Source organism: Xenopus tropicalis, chromosome 4 (assembly GCF_000004195.4).
Source record: "Xenopus tropicalis strain Nigerian chromosome 4, UCB_Xtro_10.0, whole genome shotgun sequence".
Classification (NCBI taxonomy): Eukaryota; Metazoa; Chordata; class Amphibia; order Anura; family Pipidae; genus Xenopus; species Xenopus tropicalis.
In genome coordinates, this window is record NC_030680.2 from 2,238,596 (window position 1) to 2,259,878 (window position 21,283).

The following is a 21,283-nucleotide window of genomic DNA, read 5'->3' on the forward strand; positions in this document are numbered from 1 at the left end:
GTAAGGAACCCCTTCCTATGCTGATGGTGAGATCCCCTTTCCTCCCCACCCCCAATGTATCACTCATTCCCCCTCTCTGGGTAGGGAACCCCATAACCTGACTGCCCTTACAGTAAGGTACCCCTTCCTATGCTGATGGTGAGATCCCCTTTCCTCCCCACCCCCAATGAATCACTCATTCCCCTCTCTGGGTAGGGAACCCCATAACCTGACTGCCCTTATAGTAAGGAGCCCCTTCCTATGCTGATGGTGAGATCCCCTTTCCCCCCCACCCCCAATGTATCACTCATTCCCCCTCTCTTGGTAGGGAACCCCATAACCTGACTGCCCTTACAGTAAGGAACCCCTTCCTATGCTGATGGTGAGATCCCCTTTCCTCCCCACCCCCACTGTATCACTCATTCCCCCTCTCTGGGTAGGGAATCCCATAACCTGACTGCCCTTACAGTAAGGAACCCCTTCCTATGCTGATGGTGAGATCCCCTTTCCTCCCCACCCCCAATGTATCACTCATTCCCCCTCTCTGGGTAGGGAACCCCATAACCTGACTGCCCTTACAGTAAGGAGCCCCTTCCTATGCTGATGGTGAGATCCCCTTTCCTCCCCACCCCCAATGTATCACTCATTCCCCCTCTCTGAGTAGGGAGCAGCCTGAGTGCATAGGGACTGGCCTGTATGATGATATAAAAGGCACAATTACCGTAGCTGCAATGTGGGCCCAACACAAGTTGTTCAGGTGAGTGGCGCTGACACATTACACAGCGTGGGGTCTATTTATAGTGAAGTTGCCCCATCACGGTACTGACAGAACCCGGCGCCGTGGGAAATGTAACCCAGTTTAACACAGACACAAAATCCTTCCTGTTGTATTAAAATGATCATTAATTTCTCAAAATCTAAATAATGGCAGCAGCTTCAGGGAATTTGCCCTTTATAGACCCATGCGGGGCCCCTAGGGGCAACAACAAGGCCACAGATATATATATATATATATACACAGCACTGGGCACACAAGGGAACTATATATATATATATATATATAAATATACACACACATATATTCTGAAAAATCAAGGCAACGGTCACTGTGTGGCTCTGGTTGAGCCGCTGATCCTTACTGTGTGTGCCTGGGGGTGCGCACAGCCTGTGACATCACACACAGACCCAACACAAGCCAAGCCCAATACTCCCAGAATGCCTTGCGCCCCGGCCTTTGTTTCTCTGCAAGGATTTCCATTCCTCACATTCTTTTCTCAAAAGCGATTAAAAAAGCCGCAAACCACAAAAAAAACAAAAGCTGATACTTTCTGACTCCGCCTCCTACACGGGACACACAATTAAAGGGGAAATAATCCCAAATGCTTTTATATCATGTTGCTGGAGCAAAAGAAACTTTACTTACACTGCATAAAGGATATCAGTCTTGTTTCCCCCAGTCCTAGAGGTAACAGTCACAGCGAGTAGGCGGCCGCCATTTTGGAAACACTATTATTAAGACACGCTTTGCATCATCGCAAAATGTTCTTTATGCTCCATAATCTGGCGCTCGATGCCCATGTACAGGATACATGAATGCAATGACACCAAGGAAGTGCTGAATGGAAAATGAAAGTAATGGAGGCGGGGCAGGTGATGTATGATTGACAGCTCAGAATTTTAAATACATTTATACTCAACTCACCTTGTTTCTAAGCTCCAATACAACAACCTTTCCCAGAATTCCAACATAATTGGCAAATACCAACTCACAAGGGACACAGTGCGACCCTAATATTACCCAGAATCCTTATACAAGGGCCCCATTGTGCCCTCTGGTTCAGTCCAAACCTGTTAAAAAAAATCCTAGAACCAGAACAATGAGCAGAGGCTTTTGGGTCGCCGCCAGAGGCCCGTCGACCCCCCCAGAACCTCTAGCCACCTTTTTCATTGATTCGGAACAAACCCGCCATTTGTTTTGTACAATTTTTGCCCTTTCTCCTGTGTGTGTTTGGCCGCTCTGCCAGCGCCGGCGAATGAAGCGCCTGATTTATGGGTTGTTGTGCCGTGAGTGCGGCGCCGATGATTTATGGAGGAAGGGGGGGTTACTAATCTTTATGACAGCTCCCCCAGCAATACGCGTCCCATCACTTACTGTAGCAGAACCGCCATGTAATTCCCTGGCCCAGAGTATTGATCCCCATCTCAAACAAAGAGCCCCCCCCCAAACTGCAAATGTCCTAAAAAGGTCACAACTGCCCCAATAAACTGTCACAATTGTCATCAATAAATCGCCGGCTCAGCCTTCATCTTCTTCTTTCTATTTCTGCGCAGAACGTTCTACTGCAACAGAACTGAGGTGTATTTGTGGGGGACGCAATAAAGGCACCCCCATAATCACTCACAGAATAGCACTACATCTATGTTTTCAATATTCTTTATATTTGCAAACTGTTTAACCAGTCCCATAACCATAAAGCCCAGATGGCTACAGGACCCCAATATAGAGCCTCTGTGACCCCAATAAACACAATCCTCCCCTAAGTAATAAAATGCACTAAGTTTGCCCAGGAGCAGTAACCCATAGCAACCAATAAGATGTTTGCTTTTAAACAGGTGCCCAGTAACATAGTAAGCTAGGTTGAAAAAAGACATACGTCCATCACGTTCAACCATAATGCCTATATAACCTGCCTAACTACTAGTTGACCCAGAGGAAGGCTAAAAACCCCATCTGAAGCCTCTATAAATTGCCGCAGAGGGGAAAAAATTCCTTCCTGACCCCAAGATGGCAATCGGACCAGTCCCTGGGGCAACCTGTACTGAGAGCTATCTCCCATACCCCTGGATTCCGGGTTCTGCCGGCTGATTGGTTGCTATGGATTGCTGCTCCTGGGCAAACTTTAATGCTTTTTATTACATAACCCCCCAAGGCACAGATAGCTGCTGTACCCCAATACATACCCACTGACGTGCCATATGGGGGCCCTATTCCAGGATCCCCACAAAACCAACAGTGCGGCTGCATTATAGCCTGAGGATAATTGCGGGTTGAGCAAATGAACAAAACATAGAGATGAATGGCCCCGGGGAGAGCGCCTCATTATGGAGCTGGAAACACAGGCTCATAAAGAACTCATTTGGCAGAACTTTCATCTATCGGAGTCATAAAGTAGCAACGAGCTCCATAAATCAGCCTGAAATATGAAAAGACTGCGGCGCTGGTTGTGCCCATTGTCAGGCACCGGCCCACTCATTCCCTTGCCATATTTATATAAATATATATATACTTATATATTTATTCCCTGCCCCATAATCCCTGGCTATGGCCTGATATAAACACACTGAGCCACTCACATATATCCTTATAGTAAAGCTGCCCCACTGCCCCCCTAGTTCTCTATAGAAGTTGATGAAAATGTAATTACACATGGAAACCAATTCCCCAATGAGAATTCTACTGGCCCAAAACTTCATTATAGATGCAGAAGAAGTGACCAATGAGAATGCTGATTCCCTGTGTCAGGCCCCTTGCTGGTACCTTACATATAGAGATAATGATGGCATTTTCCCTTCATTATAGATGCAGGAGAAGTGACCAATGAGAATGCTGATTCCCTGTGTCGGGCCCCTTGCTGGTACCTTACATATAGAGATAATGATGGCATTTTCCCGTCATTATATGGCACAGGAATCAGACATGGGGATAAAGGGACAGACTTGTTCAGTGCTGGGAAACTGTGCTTATTGCTCCCAACTCCAATTGCAGGAACAGAGAACAGGGAGCCGGATTTACTCACATCAGCTGGGATTCTCATTGGGGGATTCTTTTGCATTTCTGCCAATGCGGGCCCTAGAGAGCTGGGAAAGTTTTATTGGGCAATATTGCTTTAAGAATCCAACCCTGATGTTGCTGGACTACAGCTCCCAGCATGCCTCACCCTTCATTATATGTTATATTATTCTGGGATTTGTAGTCCGGCAACAGCTGAGTAACGTTTGGTTAAGACCAATTGCATATTGTCTCAAAATATCCCTTTCTACATCATACTAAAAGATAACTCAATGGTGAACAACCCCTTTGATTTCTGTATGTTCTATTCCTGAAATGGTTAAGCAGACAATTTCATTACAGAAGCTCCTCATTAAAATTCCCTGTCTGTGCCGCACATTATTATCAGCACATTATATAACCCATTTATTTCACTTAGTAACTGACGTGTAACATTGTAACAACATAACAGCAACTCAGGTTCCGGCTCATAACTGTCACCTTTCTTTCTATGTGAAGGGATCAGGTTTATTGCAACTGTCATAATACTACATGGGATCTAATAACCCCCCTGTGCATTAATAGCCTCTGGGAAGGGACTGGGGCTGTGGGATAGCAGGTATAGTAGGGAGAGATGGTGCCTATAGTAGCAGTGGGATAATTGCCCCTGGGAAGGGACTGGGGCTGTGGGATAGCAGGTATAGTAGGGAGAGATGGTGCCTATAGTAGCAGTGGGGGGATAATAGCCTCTGGGAAGGGACTGGGGCTGTGGGATAGCATGTATAGTAGGGAGAGATGGTGCCTATAGTAGCAGTGGGGGGATAATAGCCTCTGGGAAGGGACTGGGGCTGTGGGATAGCAGGTATAGTAGGGAGAGATGGTGCCTATAGTAGCAGTGGGGGGATAATAGCCTCTGGGAAGGGACTGGGGCTGTGGGATAGCATGTATAGTAGGGAGAGATGGTGCCTATAGTAGCAGTGGGGGGATAATAGCCTCTGGGAAGGGACTGGGGCTGTGGGATAGCAGGTATAGTAGGGAGAGATGGTGCCTATAGTAGCAGTGGGGGGATAATAGCCTCTGGGAAGGGACTGGGGCTGTGGGATAGCAGGTATAGTAGGGAGAGATGGTGCCTATAGTAGCAGTGGGGGGATAATAGCCTCTGGGAAGGGACTGGGGCTGTGGGATAGCAGGTATAGTAGGGAGAGATGGTGCCTATAGTAGCAGTGGGGGGATAATAGCCTCTGGGAAGGGACTGGGGCAGTGGGATAGCAGATATAGTAGGGAGAGGGTGCAAGTTCCCCTTTAATCCCTCCCTGGATATAACATTAGCATTTGCAGTCGGAGCAGATGCTGCGCCAGACGTTCCCTTGATGGTCGCCATGTTTGTGTTGCCTTTATTCCCGGCTATGGGCGCAGTCCCCATCACAATGTTTATAGGATTAATTTGATGGCGCAGTAAATGCGACGCAGAGGAGCGGAGACAAGTGAAGGTGAATGTCTGTAAAACCCTCGGTGACACGTTCGGCATTTTGTTTATCGTCACTAAGTGAGGCCTAATTGTTTGAGCAACAAAAAGCCTCCAATTTAAATGGAAATGAGCAGCGCGGGGAGACGTGGCGCTCGGCGGGGGCCCCTTCCTGTGTGACAATGGCGCCGAGCGTCATGCCGAGGGGATTTGTTACCAATAAAACCTCTCAACAAACAGAAACGAAAGAAGATACTGAAAGGGATAAAATGATTATATTATATTCTTATAAATTGCATCATGACAACAACTATCACATCACCATTTCTGAGTGCGCTAATTGGCCCAATTCCATACTGGAGTCTGGGGGCAGTTGGGCGGGTGGGGTTACTATTTCTCCAAGAGGGAAGGAGATCACAACTGCCTGGTTGCTGGGGGAATTCAGACCCTAGCAACCAGATAGGTGCTACAATTCCAAACTGGCAGCTGCTGAACAAAAAGCTAAATGACTGACAAACCACAAATAATAAAAAATGAAGACCAATTGCAAATTGTCTCAGAATATCACTCTCTTTGTTATACTGAAAGTTAAAGGGGAAGTAAAAGGAGAAGTTCCAAGTTGTGCCAACCCCAGGGCCATTATCAGGGGCCGTAAGAGATGCGTGGGTTTCGGGGTACGGCTGAGCGGCCATATATCCACGGGTAATTTCTTTATCATAAGGGCTCCATTCTATTATTGCCAGGGCCATTGGCCCAGGTGGCCAATGAACTAATAAGTGGGTGGTAGGGCCCTGCTAACATTGCCCACGTGGCCAATGAACAAATAGGTGGGTGGTAGGGCCCTGCTAACATTGCCCAGGTGGCCAATGGACTAATAGGTGGGTTGTAGGGCCCTGCTAACATAGCCCAGGTGGCCAATGGACTAATAGGTGGGTTGTAGGGCCCTGCTAACATTGCCCACGTGGCCAATGAACTTATAGGTGGGTGGTAGGGCCCTGCTAACATTGCCCAGGTGGCCAATGGACTAATAGGTGGGTGGTAGGGCCCTGCTAACATTGCCCACATGGCCAATGAACTTATAGGTGGGTGGTAGGGCCCTGCTAACATTGCCCACGTGGCCAATGAACTTATAGGTGGGTGGTAGGGCCCTGCTAACATTGCCCACGTGGCCAATTAACTAATAGGTGAGTGGTAGGGCCCTGCTAACATTGCCCAGGTGGCCAATGGACTAATAGGTGGGTTGTAGGGCCCTGCTAACATTAGTCTGGGGCCCCATGATTCACCCCCAATTGATTCCGGGGGGGGAGTTAAAACTGCTGATATAATATAAAGGGGAAGCTAAGGCTAAATGCAGTAGGAGTCGGTGCCTCGGGCCAGAGTGGGCAGTGCCAAGGAGCAGTTGGCAGCAGGTATTTGTGCCACACAGCAGAGAACCTGTTAGACAGGAAAACCGACTCGGATACACGGCGCCATTCATTAAATGTGCAGCTACATGCGGCGCGGGATGGAACAATGTCACACACAGATCTGGAACCGTGTTTGTCTATCGGCTTCTTCCCATTACCAACCCATAATTCTGGGCTGCGCGTGGCAGAGTATGGAGTTACGTTGGCACCCAGGGTCTGTGTGATGCCCAACAGTGGCACCCAGGGTCTGTGTGATGCCCAACAGTGGCACCCAGGGTCTGTGTGATGCCCTACAGTGGCACCCAGGGTCTGTGTGATGCCCTACAGTGGCACCCAGGGTCTGTGTGATGCCCTACAGTGGCACCCAGGGTCTGTGTGATGCCCTACAGTGGCACAGAGGGGATGTGTGATGCCCTACAGTGGCACAGAGGGTCTGTGTGATGCCCTACAGTGGCACCCAGGGTCTGTGTGATGCCCTACAGTGGCACCCAGGGTCTGTGTGATGCCCTACAGTGGCACCCAGGGTCTGTGTGATGCCCTACAGTGGCACAGAGGGGATGTGGGATGCCCTACAGTGGCACCCAGGGTCTGTGTGATGCCCTACAGTGGCACAGAGGGTCTGTGTGATGCCCTACAGTGGCACCCAGGGTCTGTGTGATGCCCTACAGTGGCACAGAGGGGCTGTGTGATGCCCTACAGTGGCACAGAGGGTCTGTGTGATGCCCTACAATGGCACCCAGTGTCTGTGTGATGCCCTACAGTGGCACAGAGGGGCTGTGTGATGCCCTACAGTGGCACAGAGGGGCTGTGTGATGCCCTACAATGGCACCCAGTGTCTGTGTGATGCCCTACAGTGGCACCCAGGGTCTGTGTGATGCCCTACAGTGGCACAGAGGGTCTGTGTGATGCCCTACAGTGGCACCCAGGGTCTGTGTGATGCCCTACAGTGGCACCCAGGGTCTGTGTGATGCCCTACAGTGGCACCCAGGGGCTGTGTGATGCCCTACAGTGGCACAGAGGGTCTGTGTGATGCCCTACAGTGGCACAGAGGGTCTGTGTGATGCCCTACAGTGGCACCCAGGGGCTGTGTGATGCCCTACAGTGGCACAGAGGGTCTGTGTGATGCCCTACAGTGGCACCCAGGGGCTGTGTGATGCCCTACAGTGGCACCCAGTGTCTGTGTGATGCCCTACAGTGGCACCCAGGGTCTGTGTGATGCCCTACAGTGGCACCCAGGGGCTGTGTGATGCCCTACAGTGGCACAGAGGGTCTGTGTGATCCCCTACAGTGGCACCCAGGGGCTGTGTGATGCCCTACAGTGGCACCCAGGGGCAGTGTGATGCCCTACAGTGGCGGGTATAGTATATGGGGCAGATATATGGAACATGAATATGGGGTCGGTATATAGAGTAGGTGTTTGGGACAGATGTATACAGTAGGTATATAGGGCAGATATATGGAACAGGTATATGGGGCAGGTACATGGGGCAGGTATATAGGGCAGATGTATAGAGAAGGTATATGGAGCAGGTATATGGGGCAGATGTATATATTAGGTGTATGGGGTAGGTATATGGGGCAGGTATATGGGGCAGGTATGTAGCTCTCCAGCAGGCCAAGTGCATAAATAGAATATGAATAAAGCAAGGAAGCAATTAGTAGATGAAGCATTTAAGGTATAATCATTAAGGTATATAATGTAGAAGGGAGTGACAAGTGACATTCCAGTTCTTGGGCAGCGCAGTGACTTCTCCGGTAATTACACTAATTACAGAAAGCCTGGCCGCAAGCTAGAATCATTACTGGGGAGGCGACTGGCACCTCCTTATAAGTCTCATAATAAGGGTCAATGGCCGTCCATAATGACTGTTACTATGGGTGCAAAGTCCTCAGAACATCAAGCAACAAAATGAGCCAAACCCATTTACCCTGAGTGCCCAGAACATCCAAGCGGCCCTGCCCCATTGGCACAACCGTGACCCACTTGCAAGTGACCCCCGTGGGCTTCCGTACCTGGAGCTCCTGTTCTTTGGAGGGGGGATCTTCAACTTGCGGCTTTCCAGCTGAATTCCCACCATCGCGCTGCGACCACAAGTGGCGAGTCCTATGGTGGTATCGGGTATTGGGCCAAGCAGGTGTTTTCTCTCAGCCAATGGAAAAGCACCCAAAATATGGATATATTAGCACTGGTTAGAGCATCCTTGAGTATGAGGATGAGCCAAAGAACCAATGAAAATGGCGGCATGGATCTAAATGAGCATCTGGACTTGGTATTCGGTGCCCCAGGAGAGTAAATACGCTCTAGAGGCTTGACTTGTGATGTAACCCAACAGAACCGGAGATAAACAGCAGATCATTGTTCCCAAACATCTCCATCAGCTCAAGAGCCGGAATATGGAATAATGTCCGTGCCCAAGTGGAGTGAAACGCAAGCCCGGCACGTAGGCACGGAATTCCCACGGAGTCAGCGCAACATGAGGCTTAATGAGATTCCAAACGGTGGCATTTACTAAAGAAAGGCGCCTTTATCTGCCCAGAGACCTCCCTCCAAGGGGAGAACGTAGGGACCCGACTTGCTCCTCAGCCCTCCTACCTGGAGAAACAGGTTGGGCAGGAATGCGTCTCGTCCTCTCGAATCCCCAAGTGAATCACGTTTTCCCTTCGCACAATGAAGCCCAAAAGGTCTGGGGCAGGACCGGCCCGAAGGGTTTGATTCCAATATCTGCACAATGACCCAGTGTAGCAGCGAGAGCAAGGGCTTCTGGGACATCTGAGCCATTCATGCGGAAAGGGGAATCATTTGGGGCAAATGGGCTTTTGTCTTGTCCCTTTACGTTAATGAGTTTGTGCCAAATGTGCTGAATAGACAGCTCTTCTGGAAAGAGTTATTTGTCATTAATATCAACCGTGCGAAAATACCCTCCCTGGCTCGTACGGCAGGAGAAAGGGCAGAATTACTGGGGGGGGCAATGGGAAGAATCCCATAGGCCACGTGTATCACCTTCCTGCTGTAGGGAAAGTCACTCCGCGTTACATCCATTTATGTCACTGTAATTAGGCTTTAGAGGGAAAATGATTAAGGGACCCACGTCTAAAGTTGTCATGGAAACTATAATTCACTTTACAGCACTAGTACAGCAAGTACTTTATTACACTAAGTGCCTTAAATCTTCTATTGTTAAGTTCCTGCGCCTCCCAGGTATTAATGTACAGTACAAACCCGTTATGGCAGCCGGACTGCTCAAATAATATTCAACTTTTCTGCTGTTCAACAGGGAGATCTGCCCAGTGTGGGCCCAAGAGACTCCTTCCTACTGTACCGACCGACCACCGAGACTCCTTCCTACTATACCGACCGACCACCGAGACTCCTTCCTAGTGTACCGACCAACCACAGACTCCTTCCTACTGTACCAACCAACCACGAGACTCCTTCCTACTGTACCGACCGACCACCGAGACTCCTTCCTACTGTACCAACCAACCACGAGACTCCTTCCTACTGTACCGACGATCCACGAGACTCCTTCCTACTGTCCGACACCATGACTTTCTACTGTAGCAACCAATCCACGAGATCCTTCCTAGCTCGTACCTGCGATGCCACTGAGATCCTTCTAATGTATAACAAACCACCGCGAGAACTCCTTCCTTATGTACCAACCAACACGAGAATGCTTTCTACTGTATCCGATGACCAGAGACTCTTCTAACTGTATCGTCATACAAGAAATCCTTCTACTGTACGAAACAACAACACGAGACTCCTTCTATGTACCAAGCCAACACGAGACTCTTCATAGCTGTAACGACCAGACACCGAGATCCTTCCTACTGTACCAAAGACCCGCACCCGAGATCTCCATTTATTTAGCAACCCTAATACGAGACTCTTCCCTACTAGTACGACCGACCACCGAGATCTTCCTACTGTAATCAAACCCCGAGACTGCTCCTTCTATTCCGTAACACAAACGACGAGAACTCCTTCCTACTGTAAACCACGACGAGAATCCTTCTTATTGGCCGGCATGTTGGTCTGAGTTAAGTTTTCTTTTTGTGAAGTTTTTTAATAAATTACCAATAAAAACCCTACTTGTAACCAACCAACATGAGATCCTTTCTACTGTAACAAACCAACCACGAGACTCTTCATATTAGCCAACAAGCCACGAGAACCCTTTCCTACTTGATATCCGAACCAACCACTCGGGACTTTCCTTCCTATTGTATGCCACAACTACGAAGACTTCCTTCTACTGTACGCAACCAGCATAGAGACTGCTTCTATCTGTACAACCAACCTCAGACTCACTTCACTGTATCCACACAAGCCCGAGACTCTTCCTAGTAGTAAACACCAACCATTTATTTAAGATATAGGCCATTAAATAAGATTCAGAAAGAAAAGTGCTGCTCCGACAGCTCGTAAGGTGGTAGCACGGAACTTCTTAATCTTGGTCCATACAAAATTGCTCAGCTGTAAAGGAAGATGTTGCAGATCTACTCTCTACTCACGCCTTTTCTCTGGGCACTTGTGGGGACAAGAGGGTGCGAATTTGGCAATAGTTTGCAAGCAACTGGTGATTCGAGCACTATGTGCAAGTGCCCTCACTCTACAGACACCGGCCCCTCATACCATGTGTATTTGCACACTATAGGTACATGAGAGAAGAATTACCCCTGATTGTGAGGCAATAACCCAGAGAGGCATCTGCAGGGCGTGCACCAACCTCCTCTGTAGCCGCGTGTGAAGCCACTTGTGCATCGGGCGTGCAACGGGCGGGTGCGTCCAGTCCAGACACTCACATTATGTCTATTTTTGTCTGCAGCGATGAGTGACCCGAGTTACTGAGTGTGACAAATACTCTATGTGACGTGTAAACCAGGAACGGCCATAATTGCCGTTTCCAGAGTGGCTCCACTGCCCACAATAATACCGAGCTCAAGTAGGTAAGAAGGCACACACTGCCATAATAGCACAGAGTTACTGTGTGTGACAAATATTTTATGTGACCTGGTTATTCCAGAACGGCATTAATGGTGGCACACCCCACTTGCCCCATAAACAGCTCAGTAGGTATAATGGCAATACAGCTGCTCCAATAATAGACATTCAGTAGGTCGAATGTGACACACTGCATTAATGGCGCTCAGTAGTCGTGGGGCGTCTCACTTGCCAATATAATGGCAGCTACATCAGATAGTCGGGGGGCTCCCAGTGCGCGCATATAATAGAGCACAGTAGTCGGGGCTCCCCATGCTCTATTAATATGAGCCACAGATCGGGGGGCTCCATTGCCCATTATGGAGCCAGTAGTCGGGGGGTTCACTGCCCATAGAATGGCAAGCCACAGTAGTCGGGTTCATGCATTAATGGACAGCTCAGTAGTCGGGGGCTCCACTGCCCATTAAATAGTCAGTCTCTGTAGTCGGGGGTCACTGCCCATTAATATGCCTAGTATTCGGGGCTCCACGCCCATTTAATAGCAGCCTCAGTAAGTCGGGGGGTTCCAACTCCCATTAATGGAGCTATAGTGGGGGCTCCATGCATTAATGGCAGCCAGAAATACAGTAAGTCGGGGGGCTTCTACACTGCCCATTAATGGCAGCACAGTAAAGTCAGGGTTCCACTGCCATTAATGGAGCTCAGTAGTTCGGGGGCTCCACTGCCATAATAGCAAGCATCAGATATCGGTGGGTTCCTACTTCCCATTATGGCACACTAGTATCGTGGGGTTACCTACTGCCCCATTAATAGGAGACAGTAGTCGGGGGGCTCACAGCTGCCCATTAATGCGCCTCAAGAGCGGGGTTCCCAGCTGCTCAATAATGGCAAGCCTCAGTAGTCGGGGGCTCCACTGCCATTTAATAGCAGCCTCAGTAGTCGGGGGCTTCCCACTGCCCCATTAATGGCAGCCAAAGTAGTCAGGGGGCTCCCACTGCCCCATTAATGGCAGCCTCAGTAGTCGGGGGCTCCACTGCCCATTAATCGGCAGCCAGTATGAGGGGTTCACTGCCATTAACTGGCAGCCACAGTATCGGGGGCCTCACACTGCTCATTTAATGGCAGCCTAGTAGTCGGGGGGTTTTTTTTTCTGTGCCATTGAAATGGAGCCTCATAGTCGGGCTCCCACTGCCATTAATAGCAGCTTAGTATCAGGGGGGTTCCGATGCCATTTAATGGGCATGCCAAGTAGTCAGGGGTCCCATGCCATTAATGCAGCTTCTCAGTAATGTGGGGGTTCCACTGCCCCATTAATGGAGCAAAGTAGTTCAGGGGTCCACTGCCCATTAATGCAGATCTCAGTAGTCGGCGGAGTCCCATGCCTTAATGCAGCCTCAGTAGTCGGGGCTCAGTAGGGGGCTACATTTGCCATTAATGGGAGCCTCAGTATGCAGAGGGCTCACTAGGGGCTCACCTGCCACATATTAATGGCAGCCTCAGTAGTCGGGGCTGACACTGCCATTAAGGAGCCATTCAGTAGTCGGGGGCTCCCTATGCCACCGATTGATGCAGTGCTCAGTGTCGGGGGTGCTGCCCACTGCCCCATATGCAGTCCTCAGTAGCGGGGGGGCGCTCCCACTGCCATTAATGGCAGGCCTCAGAGTGGGGCTCTCACTGCCATTATATGGCAGCCATCAGTATACTGGGGCCCCAACTGCATTAATGAGCTCATTAGTCGGGGGTCCCACTTGCCCATTATGGCAGACTCAAGTAGTCTGGGGGGCTCACACTGCCATTAAGGCAATCGTCAGTAGTCGGGGGGATCCACTGCCACCATTAATGAGCCAGTAGTGGGGCTCCCATGGCCGCTTATGGCAGCCTCGTGTCGGAGGGGCTCACAACTGCCCATTAATGGCAGCTCATGTATCGGGGGGCTCCACTGCGCCCGATTATGTGGAGCCTCAGTAGTCGGGGGCTCCATGCACCAATAATGGCAGCCCAGTAGTTCGGGGGGTCCCACTTGCACCATTAGTGCAGCGTCAGTAGTCCGGGGGGTCAACCCATTAATTATCTTCAGCTAAATCAAAAAATGCTTCTTTTTTTGATTTAACCCTAAACACATGGAAGGCTGCAAGAGCGTTTGCACTGAATGGTGTTGAAAACGGTCGGTTCAATAAAGCAGCCGCGTCTCATGTGGCAGAGCTGATTAAATATAAATGGCGTGGGTTCCGCTGCCCATCTATACTTAATGAGATTTCAATAGCATAAGGTTACTGCAAGCAGGGTCTGGAGGCCTGACTCCGTCCCTCTGATGGGCGCTAAATTATTTATACCCAGGCAATAGAAACCCTGCCAAGCAGAACCCCCTGAGCCCAAGGAGTACAATGCAAAATGCTCCACCACCTACTATAGAGTGTGTGCTCCATGGCCAAGGCTGGGGGTACATTGGGTCCGTCACAGAGAACCATGGAGAAGCACTAAGTAAGACAGTGGGACAGGTGCCAATTCAGCCTCAGGGGGGGCAGTTTGAAACACCTTTAGCCGAGTGCTCTGGATACCAGTGAAGCAATATACAATATATATATATACAATATAAAATATACAATTTACAATATCCAATATAAAATATACGATATACAGGAATGTGCTGACAGACGGAAAGCAGTGAAACATAAAGGGTTAATGTGCATTATGCCCTGGTAGGAGGGGCCACATCTTTCAAGGTAGGAGAGCAATGAGGCACAGCCAATCAGTGATGGGGTAGAACTAGGGGCAACGGCCCAGTTCAGGGGTCAAAGTCATCCTGCCCCAATGTCTCCATGGTGCTGCCCTACTCTGCCCATGATGCCACCCTGCTGCTATTCCCGCCCTTCCTGCCCACAGCTGCTCCGCTGGGGCCAATGCGCCTCCGTGTAAGAGTCAGACTGTAAGAGGAATGTGAGTGACACAGAATGGGCTCGGTGTGTAACTGAGTAGTAACGTTGGTACCAGAGTGACTTTAAGTACAAAAAATGCAGTTGGGCGACTTACAGAGCGTTTCTATAGGGAGGAACCAGGGTGTGAGGGACAGGCTACTAAACGCACGGCTTCCTTGGCGCGGATCAATCATTAACGCCGCCGGAATGCTGTTATTATTTGAAGAGCTGATAAAAGATGAGTAATGAGAATGGAACGTTCCCTGCCAGCGAGCAGAACACAATGGGCTCAGCCAGACGCTCGGTGCCTTTGGTGTGGGAGACTCTTCCCTCTGTGTTTCCACACGATTCTTGCCCCCACACCGTATCGCCCGCCACCACCGCACGCCACCACGGTATGTACTCCCTAACGGTTGCGCCACTGTGTGCGCTCACCCCTACGCATGTCCCTCCTACAAGTAATGCGCCGTCTGCAGGTTAACAGGTGCCAGCGCAATATGAAAGGTGAAGCAAGGGTTCTAGGTGCTAGTAAAACAGTGAAGCACGGTCAGGTGAGCCCATAAGTGAAAGCACAGGGGTTCTAGGGTGCTAGTGTAACAGTGAAGCACAAGGGTCTAGGCGCTAGCCCAAGGGTGAAACATGCAGCACAGGTTCAGGGTGCAGCCCAAGGTGACACAATGCATAGCACAGGTTCTAAGTGCAGGTAGGGTTACACAGTCACAGCAAGGTTTTAGGTGTGCAGCTATAGTGACAAGTGAAGCACAGGTTCTAAGGTGCAGCCCATATGTGACACAGGACGAGAATCGGTTCTAGGGTGCCAGCCCATAGTGACACAGTGGCAGCACAGGGTTCTAGGGTGCAAGGACAGGGTTACACAGTGACAGCACAGGGTTCTAGGGTGCCAGCCCATAGTGACACAGTGACAGCACAGGGTTCTAGGGTGCCAGCCCAAGGTGACACAATGACAGCACAGGGTTCTAGGGTGCCAGCCTATAGTGACACAGTGACAGCACAGGGTTCTAGGGTGCCAGCCCATAGTGACACAGTGACAGCACAGGGTTCTAGGGTGCCAGCCCATAGTGACACAGTGACAGCACAGGGTTCTAGGGTGCCAGCCCAAGGTGACACAATGCCAGCACAGGGTTCTAGGGTGCCAGGGCAGGGTTACACAGTGACAGCACAGGTAGAGGTGAGTATAGTGAACAAGTGAAGCAAGGGTCTGGGGTGCCAGCTCAAGTGACACATGCACAGGGTTCTGGGTCAGGGCAGGTGTTACCAGTGAGCACAGGGTTGGGTGCAGTCTATAAGTATACAGTGCACACAGGTTATAGGGTGCCGCCATAGTGACAAATGACACATGGTTTAGGGTGCTACCACAGGGTTAACGTGACAGAACGGGTTCTTAGGGTCCGAGCCATAGTGGACACAGTGGAGACATGGTTCTAGCGGTGCAAGGAACAGGGTAAACAGTGACAGCACAGGGTTTAAGGATGCAGCCTATAGTCCAACGTGACAGCCAGGGTTCTAGGGTGGCAGCCAAGGTGAACAATGCACACAGGGTCTAAGGTGCCAGGTGCGGGTTACACAGTGCAGCAAAGGGTTATAGGGTGAGTCTATAATGATACAGTGCAGCACAGGTTCTAAGGTGCCAGATAGTGACACATGGACAAGCACAGGTTCTAGGTGCAGCTCATAGTGAAACAGTGAGCAGTAGGGTTCTAAGTGCAGGACAGGGTTACACAGTCACAGCACAGGGTTTAAGGGGCCGCCTATTAGTGACCAGCTGACAGCACAGTGTTCTAAGTTTGTGCAACACAGGTTTACAACAGTGACAGCACGGTTCTATGTGCACCCATAGTGAAAACAGTTGCAAATGTTCTAGGGTAAAAGGACTAGGTTACACAGTAAGCACAAGGGTTCTAGGTGCACAGCTATGTGAACACAGGTGAAGACAGGGTCTAGGGTGCCAGCCCAAGTGAACAATGCAGCACATGGTTCTAGGTGCATAGGGCAGGGTACAACAGTGACAGACAGGTTCTAGGGTGTCATCTATTAATGATAGCAGTGACTAGAAGGGTTCTAGGGTGCAGCATAAGTGACACTAGGGGCAGCACAGGATTCTAGGGTGCGCCGCTCATAGTGATCTACAGTTGGCAGCACATGGTTCTAAGGTGCAGGACAGGGTTACACAGTGAAGCCAGGGTTCTAGGTTGCCAGCCCAAGTGACACAGTGAAGCAAGGTTCTAAGGGTGCCAACCAGGGTTCCACAGTGCACAGCATGGGGTTCTAGGGGTGGCCAGCCCATAGTGAAACAGGAAAGACATGGGTTCTAGGGTGCCAGCCATTAGTGACACAGTGGCAATAAAGGGTCTAAGGGCCAGGATGGGTTACACAGTGACATAGCATGGTTTCTAGGGTGCAGCCATATGTGAAAAGGGACAAAAGGGTTCTACGAGTGCCAGCCCAAGTGGACACAGTGAGCAAGGGTTTAGGTGCCAGGACAGGTTAAACTAGTGACAGCAAGGGTTCTAGTGCCAGCATAGTGAAACAGGGACAGAACAGGGTTCTAGGGTTCCAGCCCAAGAAACAGGAAGCACAGGTTAGGGTCCAAGGAAGGGTTCCAGGGTGCCAGATTTGCATTATTTGAACATGTACAAGTAAAATAGAAGTGGATCCTGATCACTGGCACAATAATCCACGAGAGTGAAACCAAGTACAAGTCCGTTTGCATTTGCTCGGCAGACCTCACGTGTATTGCACTGAATTGACGCAGGTACCACATCCATTTACCTGCCCCCCCCCCACAACATACACAGATCCTACCGAATCTCCAGTCTGACAATGGGTCTGTTTATATAATAACCCTACAGTTACCCCAAAGTACTGATCCCAAACTGCTGGTCCATATGGGATATACACCCCCACTTCCCACAGGCCGGGGCTCATCTGCAATAGCCCTGAATAACGTGAGATTCTAGCGAGGATTCTTTACTGGTTCTCACTTGGAAGTGTGACTGGCGCCGGTGCCAAGCTGGGATGCAATGCAGGGTCCGACTGCTTGTTATGCAGGAAAAATACTGCAACGGCTGCACTAAACTGATCCGGAAAGAGTTGCACCGTGTCTGACAGCGCCGTCCCACGCTCTCTCCCCGAAAGCGCAAACACACAGGTACGACCCATACTGGGGGGCAGTGTAACTAATGGGGATTAAACACTGGGGTACTACCCATACGGGGGGCAGTGTAACTAATGGGGATTAAACACTGGGGTACGACCCATACGGGGGGCAGTGTAACTAATGGGGATTTAACACTGGGGTACGACCCATACGGGGGGCAGTGTAACTAATGGGGATTAAACACTGGGGTACGACCCATACGGGATACAGTGTAACAAATGGGAATTAAACACTGGGGTATGACCCATACAGGATACAGTGTAACTAATGGGAATTAAACACTGGGGTACAGCCCATATAGGGGGGCAGTGTAACTAATGGAAATTAAACACTGGGGTACAACCCATAACGGGTACAGTGTAACTAAAGGGAATTAAACACTGGGGTGCGACCCATACGGGATACAGTGTAACTAAAGGGAATTAAACACTGGGGTATGACCCATACAGGATACAGTGTAACTAATGGGAATTAAACACTGGGGTACAGCCCATATGGGGGGGCAGTGTACCTAATGGGAATTAAACACTGGGGTACGACCCATATGGGATACAGTGTAACTAATAGGAATTAAACACTGGGATACGACCCATACGGGGGGGGGGGGCAGTGTAACTAATGGGAATTAAACACTGGGGTACGGCCAATACGAGATACAGTGTAACTAATGGGAATTAAACACTGGGGTACGACCCATACGGGGGGCAGTGTACCTAATGGGAATTAAACACTGGGGTACGACCCATACGGGGGGCAGTGTAACTAATAGGAATTAAACACTGGGGTACGACCCATACAAGAGACAAACAATGTAACATATGGGAATAAAACAAACAGGTATGACCCATACGGGATACAGTGTAACAAAGAGAATAAAACATAACGATCCATAGAGGATACAATGTAACCAATAAACAAACAGGTACGATCCATACGGGATACAATGTAACAAATAGGAAATAAACAAACAGGTATGATCCATACAGGATACAGTGTAACTAATGGGAATTAAACACTGGGGTACGACCCATACGGGATACAGTGTAACAAATGGGAATTAAAGAAACAGGTACGACCCATACAGGATACAGTGTAACAAATGGGAATTAAAGAAACAGGTACGACCCATACAGGATACAGTGTAACTAATAAACAAACACAGATCCATACAGAATACAATGTAACAAATAGGAAATAAACAAACACATGGGGTACGATCCATACAGGATACAATGTAACAAATAGAAATACAGGACACAATGTAATGCCGGGCAGCTGAGCTGATTAACCCCCGACAGACAGGAATGTGAGGATCGTTAGGGAGAGTTAACGAGACAGTCAAGCAGCCACTTGTTCCCACTGCAGCAAACACATGGGGGTGACGGCCGGGGACATTACCCACCTTGGCAAGAAGGGACCACTCGAGCAGGGAAAAGCCGAAGAACACCATTCTGCATTGTCTTCTGGCATTTTACATCCACTTGCAACTCTCCCCCGGCACAAGATCCAAACACAATCCCCCCCCCCGGGTACAAATTGCTCCTGTGGCTGCTCCTAAGCCTTCATACTCCGGTGCAGCACCCTATAGGCAGCACCCTATAGGCAACACCCTGCTGACATCACTCAACCGACAGTCAGCACAGGGGGGAGAGGTGAGCCTTTCCTGTAAGAGAATACGGGCGCCTGTCCCTTTATCTGCCTGTGAGTGAGTGTGCGAGAGCATGTGTGTGTGTGCGAGAGTGTGTGTGCGACAGATCAACCTACCCCCTGGCTGCCAGCCAGACAGCCGCACAACTTACTGTCCATGCTGCAAATCCTATCTGTCGGCTAATGAAGAGACTGCAGGTGTAATGGGATTTTTCAGCCCTTTGTACCCACTTGGCTCTGAAATGAATGCGGTGATCTACGACCTTGAGGGTCCGCAGCGAGACAGAGAGAGACAGAGAGAGACAGTCCCTGGGAAAGTTGAGACATAAAACACTCCAGTAGCCACTTGGGCACTTATAGAGTCACAGTGTCCCCTTGCAGAGAGAGAGCATTAGCGCAGCAATTTGACTCCCAATCTCTCATATTGCAGGGGCAAGTTCTGCTCCCCCAAACTGAGCTGGGGGGGTTCATACACGTACAGGAAAGTTTGAAGCAATCAATCTCCATTTACGCTGCCCGGCAGGTTTCTCAGCACAAACACATTTCAGATTTTATCCCCCCCAGTGAGCATAGAGTAAGGCTTCTCCGGGCTGTCAGTGTGACGGCTGCTGCAGTGAGGGGTCACGGGCGGGGGGGGGCAGATCTGACCTTTGCAATCTGTTTTCTGGGGGGGGTGATAGTACTCGCATCCCTAAAAAATGGGAGGCAGTTGTCGCACAGGCGTTTATTGCTCCTGAAGTCTGTGACCCCAGAAATGCACCTCTCTGCAGTATTTATGCACCTTCCCTTTGTGAGTTACCCCATTGCACTGGGGGGGGGGCATAAAGGACATTTGTACAACTCTGAAGCAATGCACTCAGGGGCTTGGAGCCGCATTAATAACACTGCAGTCTTCTGCCTTTATATGCATGGGGCAGCAGTAACACCTCAAGTGACTGCTAAATATCCTTAATCAATTTACAGTAGGGGGTACATTATCCCTTATAAACATAGTTATAACTCAGAGTTCCTAGTATATTATAAGACTGCAGCCTGTGTTTTATTGGGGGACAGAACCCTCAGTGATGCTAATAATACTTATGCATGTTACAGTAGGGGGTACATTATCTTCAATAATGAGTGATACTCAGAGTTCCTTGTATACTCAGCTCAAGACTTGTGCCTTTTAAATATGGGGTCACAAGAAACTGCCTTGACTGTAATATCTTATGATTTACAGTTAGGGGGTAATTATCTTATAATAATGAGTGGATAATCGAGTTCCTGTATAGACTCGCCTGCAGCCTTGTAGCTTTATATGGGGGGACAGAACGTCTCAGTGACTGCTAATATCTACATTTAAGTAGGGGTTAATTTCCTTTTAATACATAGTGATACTTCAGAGTTCCCTGTATAACTCAGCTGCAGCCTTTTTTTTGTGCCTTTATATGGGGTGACAGGAACCTCAAGTGAACTGTAATTATTTTATTACAGTTCGGGGGTCATTACTTATAATACATGAGTAGATCTCAGAGTTTCTTATAAACTCAGCCTTGCACTGGTGCTTTATAATGGGGGCACAGACCTCATGAACTGCTAATATTTATCATTTACAGTAGGGAATATACCTTAAAACAAGAGTGATACTCAAGTTCCCTGTTAAACTACCCTGACCTTGTTCCTTTATATATGGGGCAAGAAACGCCTCAGTGAGTTAACTGTTAGTATGATATTGAGAGGTAATAGTCGTAAAAATTTTCAATTTGTCTTCATTTTGTATTATTTGTTGTTTTTTAGTTATTTCATTTACAGCAGTTATTGTTTTCATCAGTTATTTGGTTGCTAGGGTCCAAGTTCCTTAGCAACCGGGGAGTGGTGTGGATGAGAGACTGGTATATGAATAGGGGAGGGGCTGAATAGAAAAATAAGTAATAACAATAAAACTGGAGCCTCACAGAGCAATAGGGTTTGGCTGCCGGGGTCAGTGACCCCCATTT

At 49.2% G+C, this 21,283-nt stretch overlaps 1 protein-coding gene across 10 annotated transcripts in view; it reads right to left on the reverse strand.

Moving 5' to 3' along the window:
* Positions 1–21,283, reverse strand: part of plekha7 (pleckstrin homology domain containing A7) — a 92,336-nt gene that overhangs the window by 40,693 nt on the left and 30,360 nt on the right. The window contains exon 1 of one of the 10 annotated variants that reach the window (XM_031900357.1): positions 8,633–8,720. The exons of the other annotated variants lie outside the window; for them this stretch is intronic. Coding sequence (XP_031756217.1) covers positions 8,633–8,697 — 65 coding nt within the window. The 5' untranslated portion in view covers positions 8,698–8,720. Of the gene's footprint in view, positions 1–8,632; positions 8,721–21,283 lie in introns of those variants that run through there. 10 annotated transcript variants of the gene reach the window in all.